At 37.3% G+C, this 24,403-nt stretch overlaps 1 protein-coding gene across 1 annotated transcript in view; it reads right to left on the reverse strand.

Moving 5' to 3' along the window:
• Positions 1-388: 388 nt before the first annotated feature.
• LOC127506172 (cadherin-7) overlaps positions 389-24,403 on the reverse strand; it is a 54,640-nt gene continuing 30,625 nt past the window's right edge. Inside the window, 8 exon segments of the mRNA XM_051882375.1 lie at positions 389-1,081; positions 1,863-1,984; positions 5,841-5,977; positions 9,567-9,820; positions 14,015-14,202; positions 18,001-18,034; positions 18,036-18,169; positions 24,105-24,224. Of these exon segments, the coding sequence (XP_051738335.1) occupies positions 1,070-1,081; positions 1,863-1,984; positions 5,841-5,977; positions 9,567-9,820; positions 14,015-14,202; positions 18,001-18,034; positions 18,036-18,169; positions 24,105-24,224 (1,001 nt within the window). The 3' untranslated portion in view covers positions 389-1,069.

Raw genomic sequence — 24,403 nt, forward strand, 5'->3', positions numbered from 1 at the left:
TTAAATAAGCCTAATGACCGTTTCCTTATTAGTATCATTTTGATCTATGATCCTTTTTCATGTCTTTGTGGTTTTTCTCTCTTGCTGATTATATTTTTAAATGCCAAGAGCACCCAATTCAGACATTTAGCTCCGCAAAAGGCTTTTGCTAAATATTTGCTGTGTAATGCATGAATTGTGTGCCTCCTCTGACCTTTATTCAGTGTCATTCATTCTTCTTTCTCTTTGACTGCATCTTCCAAGCCACATGAGGTGCATGTGAAACAGTGATACCGACACGTTACATGCACTTTATAAATAATCTCATATTATGATTGACTGTGTTGCTAACAAATTATTACTTAAAATATTTTAAACTTAAACTAGAAGACTAATCGATGCAAATACATGAGAGGAATGTGTTTTATTTGTTTCATTAATGCATATATAAATATTCTGATATTGTGAAATCTGAATTCACTTTATTATTCTGCAACAATTCATAATTATTTCCAAAACTATTCTTCAGACATTGCAACTAGAGAGACAATTTTAAGTATAGTCAAATATAGACAAATTAATATGTCTGGTTTAAAAAAAAAAAAAAAAAGAATGTGAATGACATTATTGGAAAATGTATTATATTACAAACTAAGACACATGTTAAGTTAACGGTTGAATATGTGTAAGAGATTTGTCAAAAATTTTGGGCATCCGCTCATTCTTCATGTGCTCTGGTCTCTGGGTAAGTGTGCAATTTCGAGTTTCGCTCGGGCCGTACCTTCTTCTGTCCGTGTGTGTTGTTGTGTTCTGTGTAGCACACAGCTTGTGTTTTTCATCAGTGAGAGCTCTCATTGGCTGCGTGTTCGTGTCATGTTTTGTTTGAGCACGTCTTGTGATTGTGTTCGCTGGTCATGTGCTCTTGTTAATAGGTGTGTTCGACATCGGCTGCAGCTGGATGCATTCGATCAGCGAGAGTTGCCGCTTACAGTCGGGGAGGAGCTGAAAACGGAGACGTGAAGTCTGACACTTTCTGCTTCCCAGAGAAGATCATGCTGAGTTTGCATACTTTTATCACTTTCTGTACTGCTTAATACAGCATCTGCATGTACAAGAATAAAGTTCAACATAAGCATATTTAAATACCAAAGAAGTGGGGTCTACATTTTTGATCAGTTTTATTTTGATAAACATGACACAATAAAACATCGCAACTACATGAAAAGAGCTGTAACTGTTATAAATATACAGATTTGTGAGCATTAGTGGAACTGAAGGTTTCAGAATAAACACGAAACACACGTGATTGTTGTCATGCGGTGAATCCGGCCAATTGTGGCTGACTCAGCCGACTGCTCTCGAATCGCTTTTACGGTACTTTGATGTCATGTGTCACAGTCACATGGCGTGGGCGCAGTCTCAAGACGGACAAAATTTCTATCCAGCATGCACTGCTTCAAGTCAGCCGCCGATCGGTCTGTGCAGCGCTGCATGAAGTCAAACAAGCCATGTCGGTGTTGTCATGTTCGGTGTGAGCACATGGCTTGTCATGTTTGTTTCTATGTGTCATGTGCTCTCCTGTCTATTGTCTTTAGCCCGCCCCTCTTGTTACCTGATTATTGGTTTATTTGCCCCACCTGGGATACCCTCCTAATTCCCTCTCCTATTTATTCTCCTTATGTTCTCTGTCCTGTGCTGGTTTGTTGTCCAGCTGCCAGTAGTGTTTTCTACTGTAAATATAAGACCATTACACTCTGCATTTTTGAGTGCTTAAATTCAATAATCAATTAAATTCAATAATCAATGCATTTCATTTTTATGAGCGTAATGAGGCATTGTTGCATTTTGACACCCCTAATAAACACGCACAGAGCTACACATACCTGTCCAGGTGCAGCATTTTCACAGAGGAGCGTCTCGTACTCAATAGCAAATACTGGAGCGTTGTCATTAATGTCCATGACTGTGATCAGAGCGATTCCTCTGCCAACCAGAGACGGGTCCTCTGACACACACAAAAACACAGTTAGCATCAACAGCTATCACCACATAGAAAGTGAATATTGATTTGTGTTCTAAGACGGGTCAACAATGATGTTATGTCCAGTGTTATTAAGTAACGCGTTACTGTAATTAAATTACTTATCCACTGAAAAAGTAAAGTAAGGGATTACTGTTTATTTTTAGGTAATTTAATTACAGTTACTTATAATGTATTTGCGTTACATACTGTAAATTAGTTCAACAGTTCTGTATAAATCAATATTGTTATTACACATAAACGTTCAAATACACACACAGTTATGTCAAAATGCCTATTGCCTATTATCAAAAAGCATATTGTCTCCGTCCATTAGGTCTTAGTGACAGCAGCCCTTAAAACATGGTACTGTCTACTATTGGCTGTCTGTATTATAAACAGGGCCGCTGCTGGTCAAATGGGTGCCCTAAGCAGAACTGTATTGTTGTGACCCCAACCCCCTCCACAACCTCCACAAACGCATTACCTTTTTTTTTTTTGTGGTTATAAAAATAGAAGTGAACAACAGTCTTTAAAATGATTTAAAATACATATATACATATATATAATAACAATGAGGCAGTAATAAATGTTTCAACGAAAGTAACAAAAGCAAGTTATTTTGTTGTGAAAATACATAATGTAAACTATCAACTTCATCAGCATTTTTTGGAACGATTGGTTTAAGAAAGGTTTAATTTTTGTTACAGACTTGATAAATCAGTCAGGTGACTTATATAATTATAATGAATTTGTTAATTATTTTGGAACAAATGTATCTTCTAAGGAATATTTAAAATTCATTGTATCTTATAAAAAACGAAAAGATGTATAATCCTAAAATTGGTTGTCTTCCTACTCCTTTAATAATATGTATATCAGAAGAATATTAACCAGAGAAAAAAGTGCTTCACCTAAGGCAATGGTGAAGTGGAAACAGGATTATCACTCCCTTGTTTTTCAGAATTTGTGGTCAGATATAAATAAATATGTAATTCCTAATAAAGTCAAAGAAACTCATTTTAAAATAATAAACAGATACTATCCATGTAACTATTTTATTAGTAAATTTAAAGAAGGGTTTTCGCCATTATGCAGTTTTTGTAAAGAAGAAACAGAAACAATCATACACTTATTTTTCAGTTGTAATTATACCAAATTATTTTGGTCCCAAGTGTCTTTGTTTCTTTGAGTTATTTTACAAGTTTGTCACTATAACTGATGTAATGGTCTTGTTTATGGATTGTGATACTGGTTTATTGGAAATGGATAATATAATTAAACTTCTTATTCTATTAGGGAAATATCATATACATAAAGCAAAATGTATATCGACTGTACCAAATAGTAGACTATTTTCCACTGATTTGAAGACTTTTTACGATTCTCTAACTTCAATACAGAACATTCGAAAAGCTGTTAAGACATCTAAGCTGTTGAAAAGGATACTTGATATATTAGAAACATGATTGATTTGTGATATAAAATGCAGAAATTAGATTTTTTTGTTTTACAGATTCAAATGTCTTTGTATTCCCCATTGTTATCTCAATAAAAAAATAAAAAAATAAATAAAAACTTCTTGCTATTGTTGTTACAGCATGATCAAATCCTTTTTTAATATTGGCCAAACAACATTTAATTCAAATGTCCACTTAATCTTTAATATTTGGCCACATCTTTATGATATAAATGCTGCAGTCACTGTCATTTCTTCAACAAGAACATGTTAACAAAACATGCAGAGTCAGAGCGAGGGTTTAAACTTTTATTTTGAAACTGCGGTGAACATTTAGAAACAAGTATTCTCCTGTGTTAGTGTAGGTTTATATATGATAGCACTATGTTATGCTATATTATCATCTTTTAAATTGTTTAATATATCGTGAAGCCTTAGAAAACGGTCTAATTATGATTTTACTTTTTATTTAATAATTTTGGCGAAATCGAGCACTCAAAATTAATTGAGGAATTGTGAAATCTGGCTACAAATATCTTTACCATGGTTCAAAATCCAATGCATAGCACATTAAAATATTGAAATTATAGCTATGAAAAAATTGCATTAGTATCAAATCAGGTAGATGCGTTGGTGGTGGTCAAATCCTTAACATCGTTAAACACGTTTAATCTCACCCATTAACTACAATAGTCAAAAATATAAAGTTCCACATGTTTGTGAACATACTTAAAAATGATGCACGTGATTAATCTTGTTTTCTTTTCTTTTTCGCTTCTCAGCACCAGAGTGCTGTTGTCAGTATGAAGTGGGCGCGGGGCGAAACAGAAATAGCGTGTTGCGTGTGCTTAAGTTCTCCATAATTCCAATATTAATATGTATGTTTCTGTTTACATTTATTTTAAAGTTAATATTACTATACAATAGTAATATTACTATATTATCTACAGAATTAGTTTATTTATATATTTAGACTTTTTTTTTTATTTTATTTTTTTTTTTTTTACAAAGGCTAACCCTAACCCTTGCCTGGAGACTTCTAGTGAGTCTAAAGATCTTGATTAGCTGGTTCAGATGTGTTTAAATGGGGTTGGAGCTGAGCTCTGCAGGACAGTGGCTCTCCAGGAGCAGGTTTGGACACCCCTGGTCTAGACTGTGATGATTTTCTGACAAATAAAGACTTTTTGAAATCAGAATTGTAGTTTTGTAGTTTTGTATGGTTGACTATTCGCCCTCCTGCATAGTCCAATAGTGAAACCAGTTTATCCTTATCCAACTTTATCTCGAGAATGTGTGAATTAACTTTTGGAGAACTTAGAGCAACTATCCTGTCTGATCTGTAATATGGAATTATGTTAGTAATGTAATGTTAGTGAGTGTGGATGAGAACACACCAAGATTCTGTGGAGTCTTTCTCCTTGAAAGTGTTATTATGCACGCATATCACCTCGCGGCATGACATTTGCATAAATAAATGCAGAACAATTGTGTATACATGCCTTAGTCAGCAGCTCAGCTCATAGTCACAGCTGTGACCCTGAGCTATAGGTCAAAATCAGTCCCAGAAGAACACATTCACATTCAAGTGCTTTATTGTCCTGCTCAGAGGGCAGTCAGAGGCACGTGTGATTAGAGGAAGGGCATGTAAACTGTGCCATAGTTTCCTGAGGAATCACATTTCCCAAGCAACTTTTAGTCATAATGGTGTGGACTTGTATTGTTCCCGGATGCAAGAATTCAAAGAGTAAATGTTTACTGAGTTACTTTGGGTTTCCAGTGAAGGATTGTAGATATGGAGAGAACACTGCGACAGAGAATCTTTTCAACATTTCAAACAGGATGAATATGAAAACAGTGTTTTAGGCCAAACAGAGGGAATAAAACTTAAAGAAATTGCCATTCTGTCAGTTCTGCCGTCGCATACAGGTAGGAAAACTATCACAAACTATTACAATAGTGTTATATTTTTACCAGAATACTGTTTATAAATTAGACAAAGTACAAAACTATTTGAACTATTTTAGCCTTACAATAACTGTTTTGTATTAACCCTCTGTCTATCCGATTGTATACAAAAATGTAGAAGTATAATTTGTATTTTCACGAAATTTTTTTGGTCCAGGTAACACAGAGAAAGTGTAAACATTGTTCATTTACATATACTACAGACATTGTAACAATAAAAAGAAGGTACACTTTTAGTAATTAATTCGAAGCTTTTTATTGTCTAATAATTGTATAAGATCATATCGTGATTTTGATGTTAATTTACTTGAGAAGCATTAACCAGCGTTTTGCAGAAAAAAAATCTGTAATGTTTACATCAGCAGATTTCAGATTTCCCCCCTCAGAATTCTCAGATATGGCTTATATTATACTCACGGTTCTCAGTGGCAAATATGGTGATATTGTGGACAGAGTTGATTTCTCTGTCTAGAGGTTTGGCTGTGCTGATGACACCAGACAGGGCATCCACATTGAAGAACCGCTCCAGGTCCGTGTTACGGTCTATGGAGTACCTGGACACACCAGTAATGAGTCTGTCAATCATAACAAGGAAAATAAACTCTTCTTTATTGGCTTTCTTCTTTTCTTATTTATCATCATTGGCTCTAACCTGGAAAATAGTTCACCTGATTAACTGTAGCATGACGAAAATTATTCACAGATGCTTTTGTTTCATTAATTTAAACTTAAACGAGAAACATATCCTCCTATGTTGTTATTAAACAAGTACAGATATTAAATCCAAAGCCCAATCACTGATCTAACTCAGTTTCCTTCAGTCACAGAGAGGCTATTCTCAAAAAAATTAAATGAGCGAGTAATTTAATTTTTTGATTGAAATGACAGATAATCATAACCGTCCAAGCCCCAGTGCCTCACAATAATTCTTCAATTAGCAAATAATTGTAAAGGATCACAGAAACAGTCTGCATGTCAGAATGGATTCTGCTCAGATGAATGAGTTACACTGTCCCTGCAAGCCACATGGTTCAAGAATTATTACCCTTTCAATCTACATATACTGTAGATATTTCAAGGGAAATTTGATCAAAGATATTTTAAATCTATTGGTTAAGTACTCGATCTTATTCATTCCTGTTTGAAATCTTAATGAATTAAATAAGCTTGTAATCATTCACTACGGAATCTGTTGGCATGTCATTAATCTTAGTTAAACAGTCTCAACATTTGGACCCCAAATGACAAATCTATGTGAGGAACAAAACAAATGTCATTATTCACTAATAAACTTTCCCTCCAATGAAGCTCTAAAACATGGCACGTTGATGCGATGCACATGTAATAATTATTAGTTATACATGTTAATTATAAAAAAAAAATCACCAAGTGATATACTTCATTGGTGTATCTGCCAACACTGAAGTTAAGAAAACTCTTCAAAATCTTCAGGACTTTTTTGGGTTTACTCATCATATGGAAAATTGATTGTGATAATTGATATTAATTGTTTGTGCTCCCCATTCACACGGATCCATGAAAACAATTAAAAACTCTGTATTCTGCTGCCAGGCCAGTATCACTTTGTAAAGAAACACTATTCGCCTATAGACTGAACACGAAATGCGCATGACGTCACCGTTTTCACAAATTTGCTTTGTTGTTGTTTAAACAGAGACGATAATGGTATTGTTTTCAAAAGCTTGCGTTTCAGGCCCCAAAATGCAGTTGTCATGTAAATGAATGGTCACAACGCATAAAAAGTTTTCTGTTTTTAGTTGAAAACCATTGTGTAACCAGCCCCTCGGTTACTCCTGGTCGGTTCTCATAAATGTATGGTGTCATTTTTGATCCTGAGAATATTCTAGTGTTTGTTCTGAGTTTGTAAAGTTTAATAAAGGCTGTTATTGTTATCTCCTTCATCTTCATTGTGCGCCGCTACCACACAATATGTGACAGCCAGTTATCTGTAATCCTTTAATTTTAGCTAAAACTAAAAGTTATTACTAAAAATAAACTAAAGTTTATTTATTTATTTGCATTTATATATATATATATATATATATATATATATATATACACATATATACAGTGGGTACGGAAAGTATTCAGACCCCCTTAAATTTTTCACTCTTTGTTATATTGCAGCCATTTGCTAAAATCATTTAAGTTCATTTTTTTTTTCCTCATTAATGTACACACAGCATCCCACATTGACAGAAAAACACAGAATTGTTGACATTTTTGCAGATTTATTAAAAAAGAAACACTGAAATATCACATGGTCCTAAGTATTCAGACCCTTTGCTGTGACACTCATATATTTAACTCAGGTGCTGTCCATTTCTTCTGATCATCCTTGAGATGGTTCTACACCTTCATTTGAGTCCAGCTGTGTTTGATTATACTGACTGGACTTGATTAGGAAAGCCACACACCTGTCTATATAAGACCTTACAGCTCACAGTGCATGTCAGAGCAAATGAGAATCATGAGGTCAAAGGAACTGCCTGAAGAGCTCAGAGACAGAATTGTGGCAAGGCACAGATCTGGCCAAGGTTACAAAAAAATTTCTGCTGCACTTAAGGTTCCTAAGAGCACAGTGGCCTCCATAATCCTTAAATGGAAGACGTTTGGGACGACCAGAACCCTTCCTAGAGCTGGCCGTCCGGCCAAACTGAGCTATCGGGGGAGAAGAGCCTTGGTGAGAGAGGTAAAGAAGAACCCAAAGATCACTGTGGCTGAGCTCCAGAGATGCAGTCGGGAGATGGGAGAAAGTTGTAGAAAGTCAACCATCACTGCAGCCCTCCACCAGTCGGGGCTTTATGGCAGAGTGGCCTGACGGAAGCCTCTCCTCAGTGCAAGACACATGAAAAAACACCTGAAGGACTCCAAGATGGTGAGAAATAAGATTCTCTGGTCTGATGAGACCAAGATAGAACTTTTTGGCCTTAATTCTAAGCGGTATGTGTGGAGAAAACCAGGCACTGCTCCTCACCTGTCCAATACAGTCCCAACAGTGAAGCATGGTGGTGGCAGCATCATGCTGTGGGGGTGTTTTTCAGCTGCAGGGACAGGACGACTGGTTGCAATCGAGGGAAAGATGAATGCGGCCAAGTACAGGGATATCCTTGATGAAAACCTTCTCCAGAGTGCTCAGGACCTCAGACTGGGCCGAAGGTTTACCTTCCAACAAGACAATGACCCTAAGCACACAGCTAAAATAACGAAGGAGTGGCTTCACAACAACTCCGTGACTGTTCTTGAATGGCCCAGCCAGAGCCCTGACTTAAACCCAATTGAGCATCTCTGGAGAGACCTAAAAATGGCTTTCCACCAAAGTTTACCATCCAACCTGACAGAACTGGAGAGGATCTGCAAGGAGGAATGGCAGAGGATCCCCAAATCCAGGTGTGAAAAACTTGTTGCATCTTTCCCAAAAAGACTCATGGCTGTATTAGATCAAAAGGGTGCTTCTACTAAATACTGAGCAAAGGGTCTGAATACTTAGGACCATGTGATATTTCAGTTTTTCTTTTTTGATAAATCTGCAAAAATGTCAACAATTCTGTGTTTTTCTGTCAATATGGGGTGCTGTGTGTACATTAATGAGGAAAAAAAATGAACTTAAATGATTTTAGCAAATGGCTACAATATAACAAAGAGTGAAAAATTTAAGGGGGTCTGAATACTTTCCGTACCCACTGTATATATATATATATATATATATATATATATATATATATATATATATATACAGTAGTCAACATTTGAAGTGGATCAAAAAAGTTCATCAAAGTTGTCCTAAGAACTAAGCTGTCCTAAAAAGAAGGTTTTAGGGCAACTTTGATGAAAGGTTTTGATCCACTTCAAATGTTGACTACTGTATATATATATATATATATATATAATTTTAAAGTTTTATACATTTGATAAATCAATGTTTTGTCTGACAAAAAAATGTACATTGGATTTTCTTTTCAGAGAAGCAGCGCACTAGTATAGATTCGTGTGTGGTTTTTGGCCCCAATCAGTGTTCTGTTCAGAACTGTAACATACATGGCTAAGAGGAAAAATAAAAACAAACAGTGATATGAATCACTTTAGCATATTACATAGCACACAAATAAATGAAGCGTTTACCTGATGGCACTGCTGGATGAGTCTGGGTCACGGGCTGAAACCGTTCCAATGACAGTGCCAACCTTCGCCGCCTCCGACACCACCAGCTTACTGATCAGGGCTGAGAAGACAGGCGGCTCATTTACATCTTCTACAATGACCTTTACAACCGTTGTATCACTGAAGGGGCCAAAGGTCAGAAATTGAGGGTCAATATTCCGATTAGTGGCTTCAATCTTCAGAGAAAAACTGCTTTTAGTTTCATAGTCCAAAGTCTGTAGTAGAGAGAGAGAGAGAGAGAGAGAGAGAGAGAGAGAGAAAGAGAGAAAGGCAAGTACATTTAAAAAGACAGAAGACATGCATGGAAGGAGAAAAGGAGAAAAGCAACAAACACAGCAAAAATAAATTCTTAATCTGTGATTTTGTCTTTTCATATAAAAATATCAAGACATTCTTAAAACAAGAATGTAACACTCCGCCCAATCGTCAGAGTCTACAAAACATAAAAGGGTTATATAAATATAACATACAAATATTAAACTAAAATGATCACTATGTACACAAAGGGTGGTATTAAAAGCATTTAATCCAGTGGCTCAGTAGCATAAAAACGGTTCTGTGTTTCCACTCATCTATATACAATTAATTCAATGTGGTGTAATTATAAGACTGAAGGTGACGTCTTGGAAAGGAATGTGTCACCAAGAGTGTATTCCTCAATCCAGGCCACTGATGATTGTCAACCTGATTGTTTTCAAAGTTCACTACTTCACATCCACTCTCAAATGACAGATGGGCTATGTCTGAATGTTCATACTTCCGTACTTATATAGTGGGTGAAACACAGTATGTAAAAAGAGTAGTCTGTCTGAATTCACAGCACTCATAAAACAGTAGGCAAAAAGTACCAGTATGTCAGAGCAAAAGTCATGTGGGCAGCGCAGTGATCAAGGCCTTTGCCTGTCCTGTTCCCCTCTCTCTCCTGCCTCCTGTTTTTTTATGTCTCCTCTACACTGTCCTATAAAAATTAAGGGAAAAAATTTCAAAAATATAACTTAAAAAAGGACCCAGATGACAAACTACTTCCAGTGAGATTTTGAAGAACACATTCAATGTACATGTGACTCTCCCATGAGGCCACTGGAGAGGAGTTGTGAAAGGCAGTGAAGAGGTGCAGTGACAACATGAGAAATGTGGTACATCCCGATTACATTTTATAATAGAACATACTTTTGTGAAGTACCTACTCAGAGAGTATGCGATTTCAGATGCAGCCATAGACTCACAGACAAACACACACATACTTACTGACAAACACACACACACACACACACACACACACACACACACATACATACAGTAGCCAGTACAAATGTCAAGCGGGATTCATCACATACACTAGATAACTTTACATAAAGCACCATCACTTCAAAAGAATTATATATGAAACTAGACCTCTGAGTAATACTGAAGATATTGCTATACATTACAGCAACACCTCTTCCTTTGCCTTTCAGAAGAGGCTCATGTTTATAACAGTAATCTTGAGGGGTGGACTCATTTAAAGTAATGTAATCATCTGGTTTTAGCCAGGTTTCTGTCAAACATAGCATATCTAGGTTATGATCTGTAATCATATCATTTACAAAGAGTGATTTTGTAGAAAGGGATCTAATATTAAGCAAACTGAGCTTTATAATTTTTTTCATCTGTATCATATCTGTTTTTTATTTGTTGAACGTTAATTAAATTTTTACCCTTAAATTGGTTTGAGAGTTTTTTGTATTTACTAATTTGGGGAACAGACACAGTCTTTATGTGATGATATCTAGGTGAAACAGTCTCAATGTGTTGGGATTTATCTGACTTCTGTGACTTCCTGACCTGGGCCCCAGTTAGTCAAGGTTCATCTCTAAGACTATGTTCTATATTACTAGAGAGAAGAGCAGCACCACCCCAGGAGGGATGAATACCATCTCTTTTCAACAGGTCATATCTGCCCCAAAAACTTTTCCAATTGTCTATGAACCCTATATTATTCTGCGGACACCACTTAGACAGCCAGCCATTGAGTGATGATAATCTGCTAAGTATCTCATCACTCCGACGAACAGGAAGGGGGGCAGAGCAAATTACAATGTCTGACATCGTACTTACGAGTTCACACACATTCTTTAATGTTAATTTTAGTGATCTCTGACTGGCGAAGTCAAACATCATTAATAATAATCTTAGAAAATTTACGATTAGCATTAGCCAGCACTTTTAAATTTGCTTTGATGTCAGGAGCTATGGCTCCTGGCAAACATGTGACTATGGTGGTTGGTGTCTCTGTTTTCATGTTCCATGTAATAGAATCACCAGTAACTAGGGCACTTTCAACAGGATTCTCAGTGGGTGCATAACTGAGTGGGGAGAACCTGTTTGATGTTCCAATCGGAACGGAAGAGCGGTGTTTTGCCCCGCGACTATGCCGTCTCACAGTCACCCAGTTGCCCTGCTGTATGGGCTCTATAGCCGGAGCCGAACAATGTACATATTTCACTAAGCTAGTCGCATCCAAAGCAGTATCTAAAGCCCTTGCATTCTTACTATCTTGCATTCTTACTCTGAATAAGATAAGATGCTGCCAGGCACGTTCAGTAGTCGAAGAGCCACTGGTCAGTGGGAATGTGTGAACAAGTGTCAGGATAAGTCTGACACAGAAATGTTTTGCATGCAGGTGTGCTGTGCTGTGGGTGCATATGGGCAGCTCTTCACAATATTGCATATAACAGTATGTTCCCTGTCCCACTCAACCCAAACCCCTATTGCAATGATGACCTGAATGAAAATTACTGCATTCATTTTTGTATTGATTATTGTGTCCATAAATAGCACAACACTGCACATTCTGATGTGAGGCACACTCATTTAAGGTCTTGAAGTCTCTCTAGTTTTTTTTTTTTTTTTTACTCCGCAAAAATCATCTTCTTAATCACAACCCATTCTCACTCCCAAGACATCTAAAATGTGCATTGGTGGGGGTCTCAGGACCAGGGTTGGGAACCACTGATTTAGATCCACATCTCTACTTATCCTATACCAAGTGTTCTCAACTCTGGCCCTCGAGACTAGTCAAACACACCTGAACAAACTAATTGAGGTCTTTCGGATTACTAGAAAGTTAAAGGCAGGTGTGTTTGAATAGGGTTGGATGTAAACTCCGCAGGAAAGTGAATTTCGAGGGCCAGAGTTGAGATATAGTCCACAAGACAAAATAACTGAATTTACACAAACCATCCAGTTCAAATTATTTAGCCTCTATAAATTCTTCCTCCCAGCCATTTTGAAAGCAAATATGTTCATCCAAAATTTTGAACAAATTTAATTTGGATTTTTACTCAAATATAGAAATGGACCAACGCACATCCAAGTACATAAAATATGTTAAATGGAAGCTCAAACATGCTTGCATGACATGAGAACTAATGAGGTTTGTGCTTGCACATCAGGCAATCACAGTTGAGCTTCCTCTTACCATATTTGATGAGCTCAGTTATGTGCGTTATGTGCTGTGTGTCAGTGAAGTGGGAATAGAGCTAGAATCCATTTTGACAGTCTTGAACATGAAGTGTTTTGGGATACAGATCTCCTGGAGCACTAAGAGGGTCCTTGCAATCTGGGACATGCAGACAAAGTCTTGAAGTAGGTGCAGAAGGTCCTTAACAATCTGGAACAACCTGGTTGCAGATGTGTCTGTACTGTTTTCTGCCTCACTGGGCCAGAGACACAGAACTTCGTCAATCTGCTTTTGTCTATCATGGATGGAGACTCAGGACGTGATGTAGTATCTTTTGACATCTTGCCAGTAAAGATGCAGAATGTGGTCATTATGTCTCTCCTCTTTCAGGCCAGAGACTCAGAACCAGGAGTCAAATGATTTGAGTGAAAAGATTTGTCCTTCTTTATTCCAGTCACTGCTGTTGCATGTGCCAACATCATGCTGACGGTCTTCTTCATGCCATTCTAATAGGTGTCTGGCAGTTGTCCTCGCAACCTTATTTGGCAGTGCTAGACATTTGTTTGCGTTAGCCCACCAAGATACAATTGAAATGCAGTCAGAGAGGGAAAATGGCATAATACTGGCTCCTAGAATGCCCTGGAACAGGGGAGTCCATCCCTGTGCCTGCAGGGAAACCTTCCTGCAGACTTCAGTCCCAATCTGCTCCAACACACCTGGCTGTTGTTTTCAAGTAATCCTAAAGACCTTGATTAGCTGCTTCAGGTGTGTTTGTTGATGGTTGGAGCTGAACTCTGCAGGATGGTAGTTCAGTTGTTTTTTTATTAGTTTCTCCAGACCCAGAAGTGAGGAACCCTGCATACCACCAAAATCAGTTGACTACAGATATATTAACAAAGAACAACAATCTAATTTAATGTTTACTCCAAATGGCCTGTCTTTCCCTATAAGGCCACTATGATCTCACCCTCTGTAGAAAGATGATTCCCTCTTGTGTCTCCTCGTCTGTGGTGACGTTGAACACACCGGGTGCATCTCCATCTATTATGCGGTAGTCCATCTCTGCATTGGAGCCGATATCAGCATCTGCGGCTTTCAGTTTGGCCACCACTGATGACACTGGCAAAGATTCCAGCACCGAGTACTGATACGATTCTAGAGGCAGAGAGATGTTTAACATTAACACACTAAACTCATTTAAAAGGATGGACTTCACCAAACCTGTTACGAACCTGTCAATGTCCAGGTCATAAATCAAAGAAAAAGAATTAGAAATGTAATTTTGCTTGATGAAAATTAAGTAAATCACTTCATTTGTATAAATTTTAGGATCATTAAGATTTCGTATTTTTCAATGACAATTCATTACATTAACTATAGCCTAATGATATATCTTTGTAATATTTGTAGTATTACAATATTAGTATACTATAGTATAATGTAATACTACACAATTTACTGTTACTGTAAAGTTATTTATTGTCCTGGTTTGTATTTATTATTTGATTATTTGAAAACAAAACAAAAAAACAAAAAACAAAACAAATCAAAAGTAAAACCTAAATTATAAAGTATTTTTTGCAAAACTTTTTTCAGTGAGTTGGAGCACAAACAACAAGACTATAGCATACCTACACAAACTCCTGCAACACAGTAATATACATACAGTAATGAGAATTTAGGGATAAAATAAGAAAAATCTTAATCATCCCAGTAGGCATGACTTTTTTCATACAAAATATGATTTCTTGTTTCCTTCTTTTTGTTCCAGGGCGAAATGTGTGTCAGTTTTTGTGAGACTGACCCAAAATAAAAAGAAGACTGAAAAACAACATATGGGGACAAAATTGGTGTTATTACACAGCCATTCATTTAGCTGACTTATCCATAAGAATATCTGTTAAGTTTTAACAACCAGTTTTCTCTTTTCAGTAGCACCGTCAATGCATTTTTTAAATTTGAATTTTCAATAAGGGCAAGAATATCTGGGGGTCAGTATAATCACTCTATCTCAGGTTTACCTCAGATCTATTACTACATGCTGGAGGGTAAGATGATGAGCGTCATTAGATCTCTGGGTGCCTGTGTTATCATGTCTCTTCAGCACTCATGTCACCCTCATGGAGAACTGCCGTGTAAATCTCTGTAATGACTTTTTAATTTGCCGTGGAATAGAAGCTTCTAGCAGACCAAACCTTGTCCGTCACCCTCGCCTTGGTTTTACTCCTCTTGTTCTCCCTGTGATTGTGTATCCCTCCATTCATCTACCTATCCTTTTCTTTTTAATTTATTTGTCATCCATTATTCTCTCTTTCCTGTCTTAAACTATCTTTATTTTTATTCCTTACATGTTTGTTTCTTCCCATTCCTCTTTTTTTTAGTCCTCTCTTTTTCACATTTTCTCACAAACATTGCTCTTCTTATTCCAAGTTTGTTTGTCTTCTCTCTGGCCTGGTTAGTAAGCCCATCCCATCCAAAGCCCATCCATTTTCTTCGTAGAGGGAATTATTTTTAGTGTTAACTTGTAAGCCTGTCTATCAAGAGAAACTTACCATGAGCTCTGAAGTTAAGTAATCGAGTCAAGTCAAATTTATTAGCCTTTTATAATAGGCCAGTCATTCTTTATTTTATTATTTTATTTATTTTATTAAATTATTATTTCGCTTTAATGCTAAAACTCTGTGAAACAATTACTTTATAAATTAATACATTTTTTTAAAAATTGTCAGGCAGAAACATCGTATCTCAATACTTTTTCATTTTTATTTATTTATTTATTTTTTTTAATAAATCATTACTATTTACATCTGTCTGTGGGTTTTGTAAATATTTAACCAATGAAAAGTTTGTAAATATTTAACCAATTTAGTTTGTTATTTTATAGATTGTAATTTTTGTTTTTATTTGAGTATAATGATCTGTACAGCACTTTGGTCAACCTTGGGTTGTTTTTAAATGTGCTTAATAAATAAACACTGAAAAATGAAAAAAAAAAAAAAAAAAATGAAAAAAAAGAGCTTGTGACTGAACCTTGTAACTCTACTGGATCCTCAAAGTATCAATTAAAGCTCATGACTCTGCCCGTCTCTATCATGAATGAAGAGCTGCACCCATTTTGGACCATCTCTGCTTGTTTGCAATGCAAAGGTAAATAAAGAAGACCTGGTTGACTCAAGAAACACTATATATATTATATTTATATAAATGCTAATGTTTTATGTATTTGAGGAGTAGAGAAGTGTGCCTTAGTCTAGCTTTTGTCTTTGAGTCACAGCTAATACTGTATTCAATACGATGTGTGGTTTGGGGAGCCCAAAAATGTATTTTTAATTATAAATTAATTTATTCTGTCACAATATGAGGTCAGTCCTGCCCTGGCTATGAGCCAAATTACTAAAAACCGAGTAGCATATTCCCTGGAGAGACAGAGACTGTCGCTTCAACAGGACAGATCTACCCAAAAACCTGGCCAATTCAGTTTGTTTGACTTGCTGCTGTCTTGAGAAGTCAGGAATGATCTATTGAGCAGTAAAGGCCAGCTTCCGTTAACATTCTTCCCATCACAAAGGGTTTAATCCGCACAGACATGTGTGGTAACAATGGTCACTCTCCTGCATTTCAATTCTAGCTCAACTAAATTGACTAGAGTTTAGAGACGCATGTACTGAGAGCCATTTAAAAAGATTACAGGCATCACAGAGTTATCATTTCAGACACTCCTCACCAATCCAACAAAACATTAGCTAATGTGTAAAACAATCGGTGTAGTATTCAATGAGGCATCTGAATAGCAGAACATGCAACAAACACTTGCAAACAAAAACTGTGATCTGAAATACGAAATTGTGTGTTGAGATCAAAAGATTTGATTACTTGAATGTGTGTGTCAGTATCACTAAACAAATGTTATGTGGGAAGTACAGTACAGTAGAATTTGAATGAAATTATTACAGATTTATTTGTATTTCAGCATCCAACTTACTAAATGAATTATGCAAATCAGGTAAAAGCCCAAAGATAGCCTCAAACTTGCACTCAATGAGCACAAGGCGATTTCCCAGCTTGCAGGCCGGTTCTGTGTGATACGGTACAGTAAGAACTGGAGGACGACACAGCAGACTGTCAGGATCTGGAATGCTTGCTAAACCCTGCGCTGCAACCCAAGCGCTTCAGTTAGCTCTATTAAATGTGCTTGACTGCGCTGAACGCTTGAGCACAGTTTTAATGCTCTCAATGCATCGTTTGTCTACTCTCGGTGGTAAAAGTGCATTTTAACTGATGCTTATTAATCTGGCGTATGCGACAATGAGCCATAATTGCAAACAAAGAAGGAGTGTCTTCCCAGAAAATAATGATAAATGGCCAGTGTTTGGAGTAGCATGTTACAAAGCAATTGTATGTAATCAGATTAAAATTACTGACTTAATTTCAATTGTTACTTTGGTACTTGGTTGATGCATAGAGAATAAGATTTTGTACTAGGAACATATTTAAAGATTAAATTCCGCTAATGTGTGTGTGTGTTTGCTTTTCAGTGATACTTTATAATATGAACTAGGCACCTCAATGACATGCTTGCAAATGTAGACAGCTTTGTTTTTATAATAGGAGAGTTTATCCTATTGTTGCATCACACTCGCTTTCAGTATAAACACAGAGCACTTTTTCCAAAGCACTAGAACTTCTAACTGCTGTAGCTTGACGCCCAGCTTATCAAGTATTTCTGTTGCATTTTCAGATATTTCTTGATTTTTGGGGAAGGGTGTCACATTTATAGTGTTGTAGGAGTTTAAAAAGTAATGGGCATTTGGTGCCTAGTTAAGATGGACTGTGTATGGTACATGAATATGTTTTACACTGAAGAAAATTACATCATATTCACTTTCCACAATCACCAATTGTCCAGAGGTCAGGATGTGAGGCAAACACATGAAAGACATGTTTTGCTCTTACTGCGAGAGAAGCGTGGAGGGTTATCATTGACGTCCGGTGAGTGTGACCGTCACAGAGGTGCTGCCTGACAGTCCTCCCATCTGACCCACCATGTCCTTGGCCTGAATGATCAGAACGTACTGGTCACGCGTCTCTCTGTCCATGTTGGGCAGCGCTGTCCGTATAATGCCTGAAGAAAACATAGACTTTATGCAAAGAAAAACATGTATTTAAATCTAAAAACATATCTTGATTACATAGGGTTAGTGACAGTGATGTGACGTGAAGGCCAAGTATGGTAACCCATACTCAGAATTCCTCTGCATTTAACCCATCCAAGTGCACACACATTAGGAGCAGTAAGTAGTGAACACACACACACGTTTGTTTTTGTGAATTGTGGGGACATTCCATAGGCGTAATGGTTTTTATACTGTACAAACCATATTTTCTATCGCCCCACACTACCCCTACCCCTAAACCTACCCATCACAGGAAATGCGCACACACACACACACACACACACACACACACACACACACACTGCAAACCGTGGAGACACACACACATCTATTATACTAGTGGTTATCAATTGCAAACAAAGTTATGAGCCACTGTATTATACTAATATTCAATTCAATTCAATTCAATTCACATTTATTTGTATAGCGCTTTTCACAATACATATCGTTTCAAAGCAGCTTTACAGAGAATGCATGTCAACATTACAATTTGGAGAATGCAGTTAGCTAATAATGTAATAATTTAGGCAATTAATTTACAATCACTGTTAGCAATTTAATTGAAGGTAGAAGCAAAGAGCTCCTGGAAAAATGAATTACATATTAACAATAATTAGGATATATAGAAATATATACAGGAATAGGAACTTTGGGTGTAATTGATTGAGACCATAAATATTAAACGTTTCAATGTTAATGTCTATACAACATTGTACATGTACTTATTTACCCACTGTGTCCATTTTTTTTTAGAAAATCTTATTTTCACATTTAAATGCCTGGTAAAAGGAATTACCACCCCTCTTGATTAACATGTGAAAACAGCATTTTCTTTTTTTAATACTGGTTTAGTTTAGTTTCTAACACAGCTGTTAAGGCATAGTCACATTACCGAAATTTGGCTGGCAAAAAAGGTCAATTGGCCATTAACACAGAAGACACTTCTAAAACAAGTAGCTTTCTGATGGAATTTTGGAAAATTCTGTGGAATTGGATTTAACCACGAAATTCCACGAAGCCATGGTAAATGTGGCCGCATATTTTGACTCTTTTTTTTTTTTTGCTCAATATTAACTTGAGATGTTGTAAATAAATGATGAAATGGTGTCAGTAATGGTGTAATACAATTTGTTTTAATCATTTTGGTGTACTTGGTATTGATTATGTCTACAGTGCAGTTGATCTGAAAGTGAACTGAAATGGTGAGCCTTCAGCAGGCAGGGTAACTTATTATATACATTTGCTAAATTAAAGGGATCCTATTATGCTTTTCTCCATGTTCATCTTTCTTTAGTGTGTAATATTGACATGTGATCATGAAAAATCTCTACAAATCTCTACAAATCTCCGTACCATGGCTGCAGCAGGTGCAATGATATTATGCAGCGTCTGTGACCCCCTGCTTGCACAGGGAGCATGCCTTGCAACCATGGAGACATTTGTGAGAGACGCTGCGTAATATCATTGCGTCTGCTGCAGCCATGGTACGGCAGCAAAGTTCCTTGATTATTACGCAGTATAGTTCCTAGTCATTTCGGCCTAGAAAATAGCTACTTGTAATTTTCCTTCGGTCTTAGTACACGATGTAACTACAGAAGAGTCAAGTTTTAAATAGGAAAAATATTGAAACTCTTTGGTCATTTTTTAACGAGATGCTAACAGTCTAATCAGATTCAATGAACTATGCTAAGCTATGCTAAAAGTGGTACCGCCAGAGCCGGAGATCGGCTGAATGGATTCGAAAACGGTAAAACTCAACTGTTTAACTCTAGGGGAGCTGGAAAATGAGCCTATTTTCAAAAAAAGTGGAGTGTTCCTTTAATGTCAAAATGGCATAAACAGCTAACTGTGCAAAATAATTGTGCAAGATTCTAATAGCGCAAATGTTGATGTGATTGTTTGTGTGGGGCTCACGACCTCTCGACTGTCAGAACAGCATCATATATGCCTGGCCTAAGATGAAGCTCATATGGCCATGGCTAGCTTAGAAGAAGGAAAAAAAGTCACAGTCCAATTAACTAAAAAGCATTCACTGCTCATATGCAGTGTTTGTGTCACATCTATCCATGCATCAGGAACATTATAAAGCTCCTCATATTTGGAACCTCAGCTGAATCAAAAATAAAAAAAAGTCCATGACAGATGAACAATGCATCAGGTACAGCTGCAAATGACATGCACACGTGTTGGTTAACACCACAGGCATCAGAGAATAATGAGACGGGTCGACGCTCCTCTCCCCTCAGGAAAGAGAACAGCTAACAAGCAGACCTTGAGCCTCTTGTCTGAGATTCACACCAAGAGTGCTTTGCAGGTGGCAGCTGGAGCACAGTAGGATGCTGGGTAATGAGACTGCTGCAGGTATGAACACACACACACACACACACACACACACACACACACACACACACACACACACACACACACAATGAACCACCCTCAGCAGTCAGTGCTTCTGCCATGTCCACTGATGTAATTTAGTGTTTGTTAAAGCAAGCATCACTATTACTTTGGTTCATGTTTAAGGTTAGACAGAGATGCTGAATATATTCAGCAGACTGCAGTGCACATTAAACTAGAATTCTATTTATTGATTTTAGCTCAGCTTTTATTACAATGTAGATACACATTTTTTTGCCGAGACTAATTGATTTAAGGGTTAATGGTAGCCTCAAGATGGATCAGAGATTTTCTTTCCAATCGTCCACAAAGACTATTGCCCTGATTTACTAAAGGCTTGTCTATATGAAAGGATTGCGCAAAACAGTGTGTCCTGTCCTTTTTTTGTGGATTTCCCTAGATGAATCTGTATTTTGCGTGAGCTCCTCCATTCATGTACAAAACACAAGGTGGTGCCAATGCAAACTGAGTCATTTGCTCCCTCAAAATGATTAAACCTAAGAGTGTGTTCACACTTGGCAGGTTTGGTTTGATTAAAACAAAACGAACTTTGGTGCGATTGCTCCGTTAGTGTGGTTCATTTGAATGAGTGTGAATGCTGCAATCTGAAAAGATGGGTCTCGGTCTGCTTTCAAACAAACTCTGGTGTGGCTTGACTATAATATGAATGCAACACGGACCAAAGACATATAAACAAACAAAAACAGGACTTGATGTCACAAGATGCAAGCCTAAAAAGGACAGAATGCTCAAGCACACCAGGGGACTCATTTATAAAACTTTCTGTAGATTTCATCCTAAAAGTGTACGTACGCACAAAAGCTAGGTTTTGCGTATGCACAAAAGTTTTCAGATTTATAAAACCATTCGTACGCCAGAACCTGCACAAAGAACCCTTTATAAATCCCAGTCAGCGGAAGATTGTGTGTACATGCATCTCCACCCCGTCTCCTCACCGAAATCACCATATATGGAGCTTACAACGCCTAGTTTTACTATGCATAACCTCATCTGCATATCATTTTCATGCATATTCACATCCACATGACACCATCTTTAACACTATCAAAGGTAAAGACGTTAGGGAAATATGAGATACGGACTATAAATGCCACTCTAGCCTGTGATAGAAATATTTTATGTCAACATGAAATGTACAGAAAATGCAGACTAAGGATGCTCAGGTCAAAGACCAGTCATATGATTAGCTTAGATCATTACAAACCAATCACCAGAACAAATCACAGTGAAGAAGACACAGATTTTTAATGAACTGTAAGACTTAAATGTGCATGTCTCTTTCTATTCATAGAGACTCACTCTGTTGTTGTGACGAGTGACCTCCTGGCCGTAAATAAAACTTCATTTCTACAAAGAGCAACTTGGAAGTCGTGTCAGGTGTATGCTGCGCAGCTGAGGAATAGAAGTACTAAAGATCTACGCTCAAAAGACCACAGCAGAGACACTGATAGTGTTGGAAGACAATAGAGTCGCCCACGGGGTGAGGCTGTAATACTCAGAGTTAGTATTAATGATCCTGTGTCGGACCAGCGTACACCTGAGAAGTGTTAAGGGACGTCGTCACCTTACTTTGGGAAGGGAATTACCTCAAAGTATTGGAAATGTATTAGAAGTATCTGAGAAGGGAATTACCTCGAGATACTGTAGTATTATATTGTATTATATTCGGGACGGGAATTACCTCGAAGGTATTGTACTGTATTGGTACTGTAGTATTGTATTATATTATATTGACAACTGGAGGTTGTTTGAATTGTCAGTGGTGAAGTCAGATTAGTATTGGGAATTTCCACGACAGTGCCATACACATAACATTGCTAAAAATCATCCAATATCCTTATGTTTTAAAATAAATATATAAAAAAATATTTTTATAAAAAACAAAATTGTATAAAATACTTCTCAGATAAAGAAGAAGTTTTTAGAATAGAGTTGATCTCATTCTTTTCCACTGGCCAAATAGTATTTTAATTGTTTTAAACAATTCAAATCAAATTAAATTTATAGGCATCAGAACCGCGTCTCCTCGCAGCAGATCATCGTTTGTGTGCGTAAAGGAGGGATTTCTGCTGCTGTTTTGACTCCTTTACACATTCCATAAGCTCTTCTTGAGACTGAAAAGTGTATGACATCAAAATACAGCAAGAGCGATTCGAAAGCATACAGAGCCTTTGATGTCATACACCGATCGGTCTGCCCAGCGCCATTTCAAGTCCAACACACCTATTGTATTCCTATAGGTACATGGGTCAGCTGAGCTTGACTGACGTGGTCTGCCTGAACTGACTCTACAATTGATTACTCTCATCATTTACTCACCATCATGCCATTCCAGATGTATATGGAATGGAGGAAGCATTTGAGAGAAAATGTCTAAACTGGCAACCAAAGCTGCACAAAATGGCTGGAAGAGGATTTTTTTCAGTGGAAGTGGGATGCAGGGGTTTTGTCGCCACATCCACAGCCAGTTTACTGAGGACAATGGGAGTTAGGAGTCACTCTCTACAACAAGCAATCAAGTCCCTGTCAAATGCAATGGAAAGAAGCAGCAATTGGCTGGGGATTAAAAGTAAGGAAATCAACTGAGATGAGGTGAGATGAAGACTGGAGGATATGGAGTTGAGGGGTGTCACCGCTGAGCCCTCTGGAAGCGTTGTGGGTTCATCAACGAACGTGGAGGGTGCCCACCTGATGTCTCCAATGATATTCCTACTCTCCCTTATACCACTCAAATATCACTGCTGAACACATTTTTAGAAAAATACCAAATCTCATTTCTCACACACGCCTATCATTTAGCTCCAGAAGACATTGATTCATCAAATGGGCTCGTATGGATTACTGTTGTGTTTGTTTGAATGTTTTTTGAAATTTCAGCTTTGAGGGTCCCGCACTCTTGCATTATATGGACTCACAGAGATTATTCTTTCAACTGTAAAAGATGTTTGTTTCCACAGAAGAAAGAAAGTCATATCCATCTTGGATGGCATGAAGGTGAGTAAATGATGAGAGAATGTTCATTTTTGGGTGGATATTTCTTTAAGCATGGGGTATGACCTGCCCAAAAAAAAAAAAAAAATGGGCAGTGACACAACACAATAAGTCAATGAGTAAATTGAGCCACATTTTGTTTTTCATTCTTTTGCAACAGCAACTTAAAAACACTTATCAAAACTCTTGCTCTCTGTTTTCACTCTTCAGTTCGTCTTTGAGAGCAAGAATGAGTCTTGACACATCATGTAAGAAAGCTTGTCAACCGCTGACATAAAATATAGCACACATCACACAAGTCATATGCTCCAAAAACAAAGCATAAAAGTAGCCCATATGTCCACATTCATTTTCATTGTACAAAAAGAGCAAGTTTTGCTTGGCCGAAAAAAAAAAACAGTAGAAAAGACCAAAATTTTCTACAAATATTTAATGTCAGCTGTTCAGCTATATTTACGAAATAAAAGTTACCTGTCTTGGGCTCCACAGAGAAGTAAGGGTGTCCATGTATGATGCTGTACACAACTCTGGCGCTGTTGCCATAAGTGGGGTCGTCTGCATCAGTCGCTGTCACCTGAACCACCGTGGTGCCTGTGCATCCAGAAAATATGCAAACAAAATGCTAGCGAGCATTAGAAAAGAATGTAGCGGACAGCAGAATTGCACTGCAGCAAGCTGAAGTGAACAGGATGTGATGCGAGTTACTATGGCAATACTGTGTGTCAGCTCTGTCTTGAGTGAAAGCGACATTGAACAAACTCATGCCCGCA

The sequence above is a fragment of the Ctenopharyngodon idella genome, chromosome 23 (genome assembly GCF_019924925.1).
Source record: "Ctenopharyngodon idella isolate HZGC_01 chromosome 23, HZGC01, whole genome shotgun sequence".
Lineage (NCBI taxonomy): Eukaryota > Metazoa > Chordata > Actinopteri > Cypriniformes > Xenocyprididae > Ctenopharyngodon > Ctenopharyngodon idella.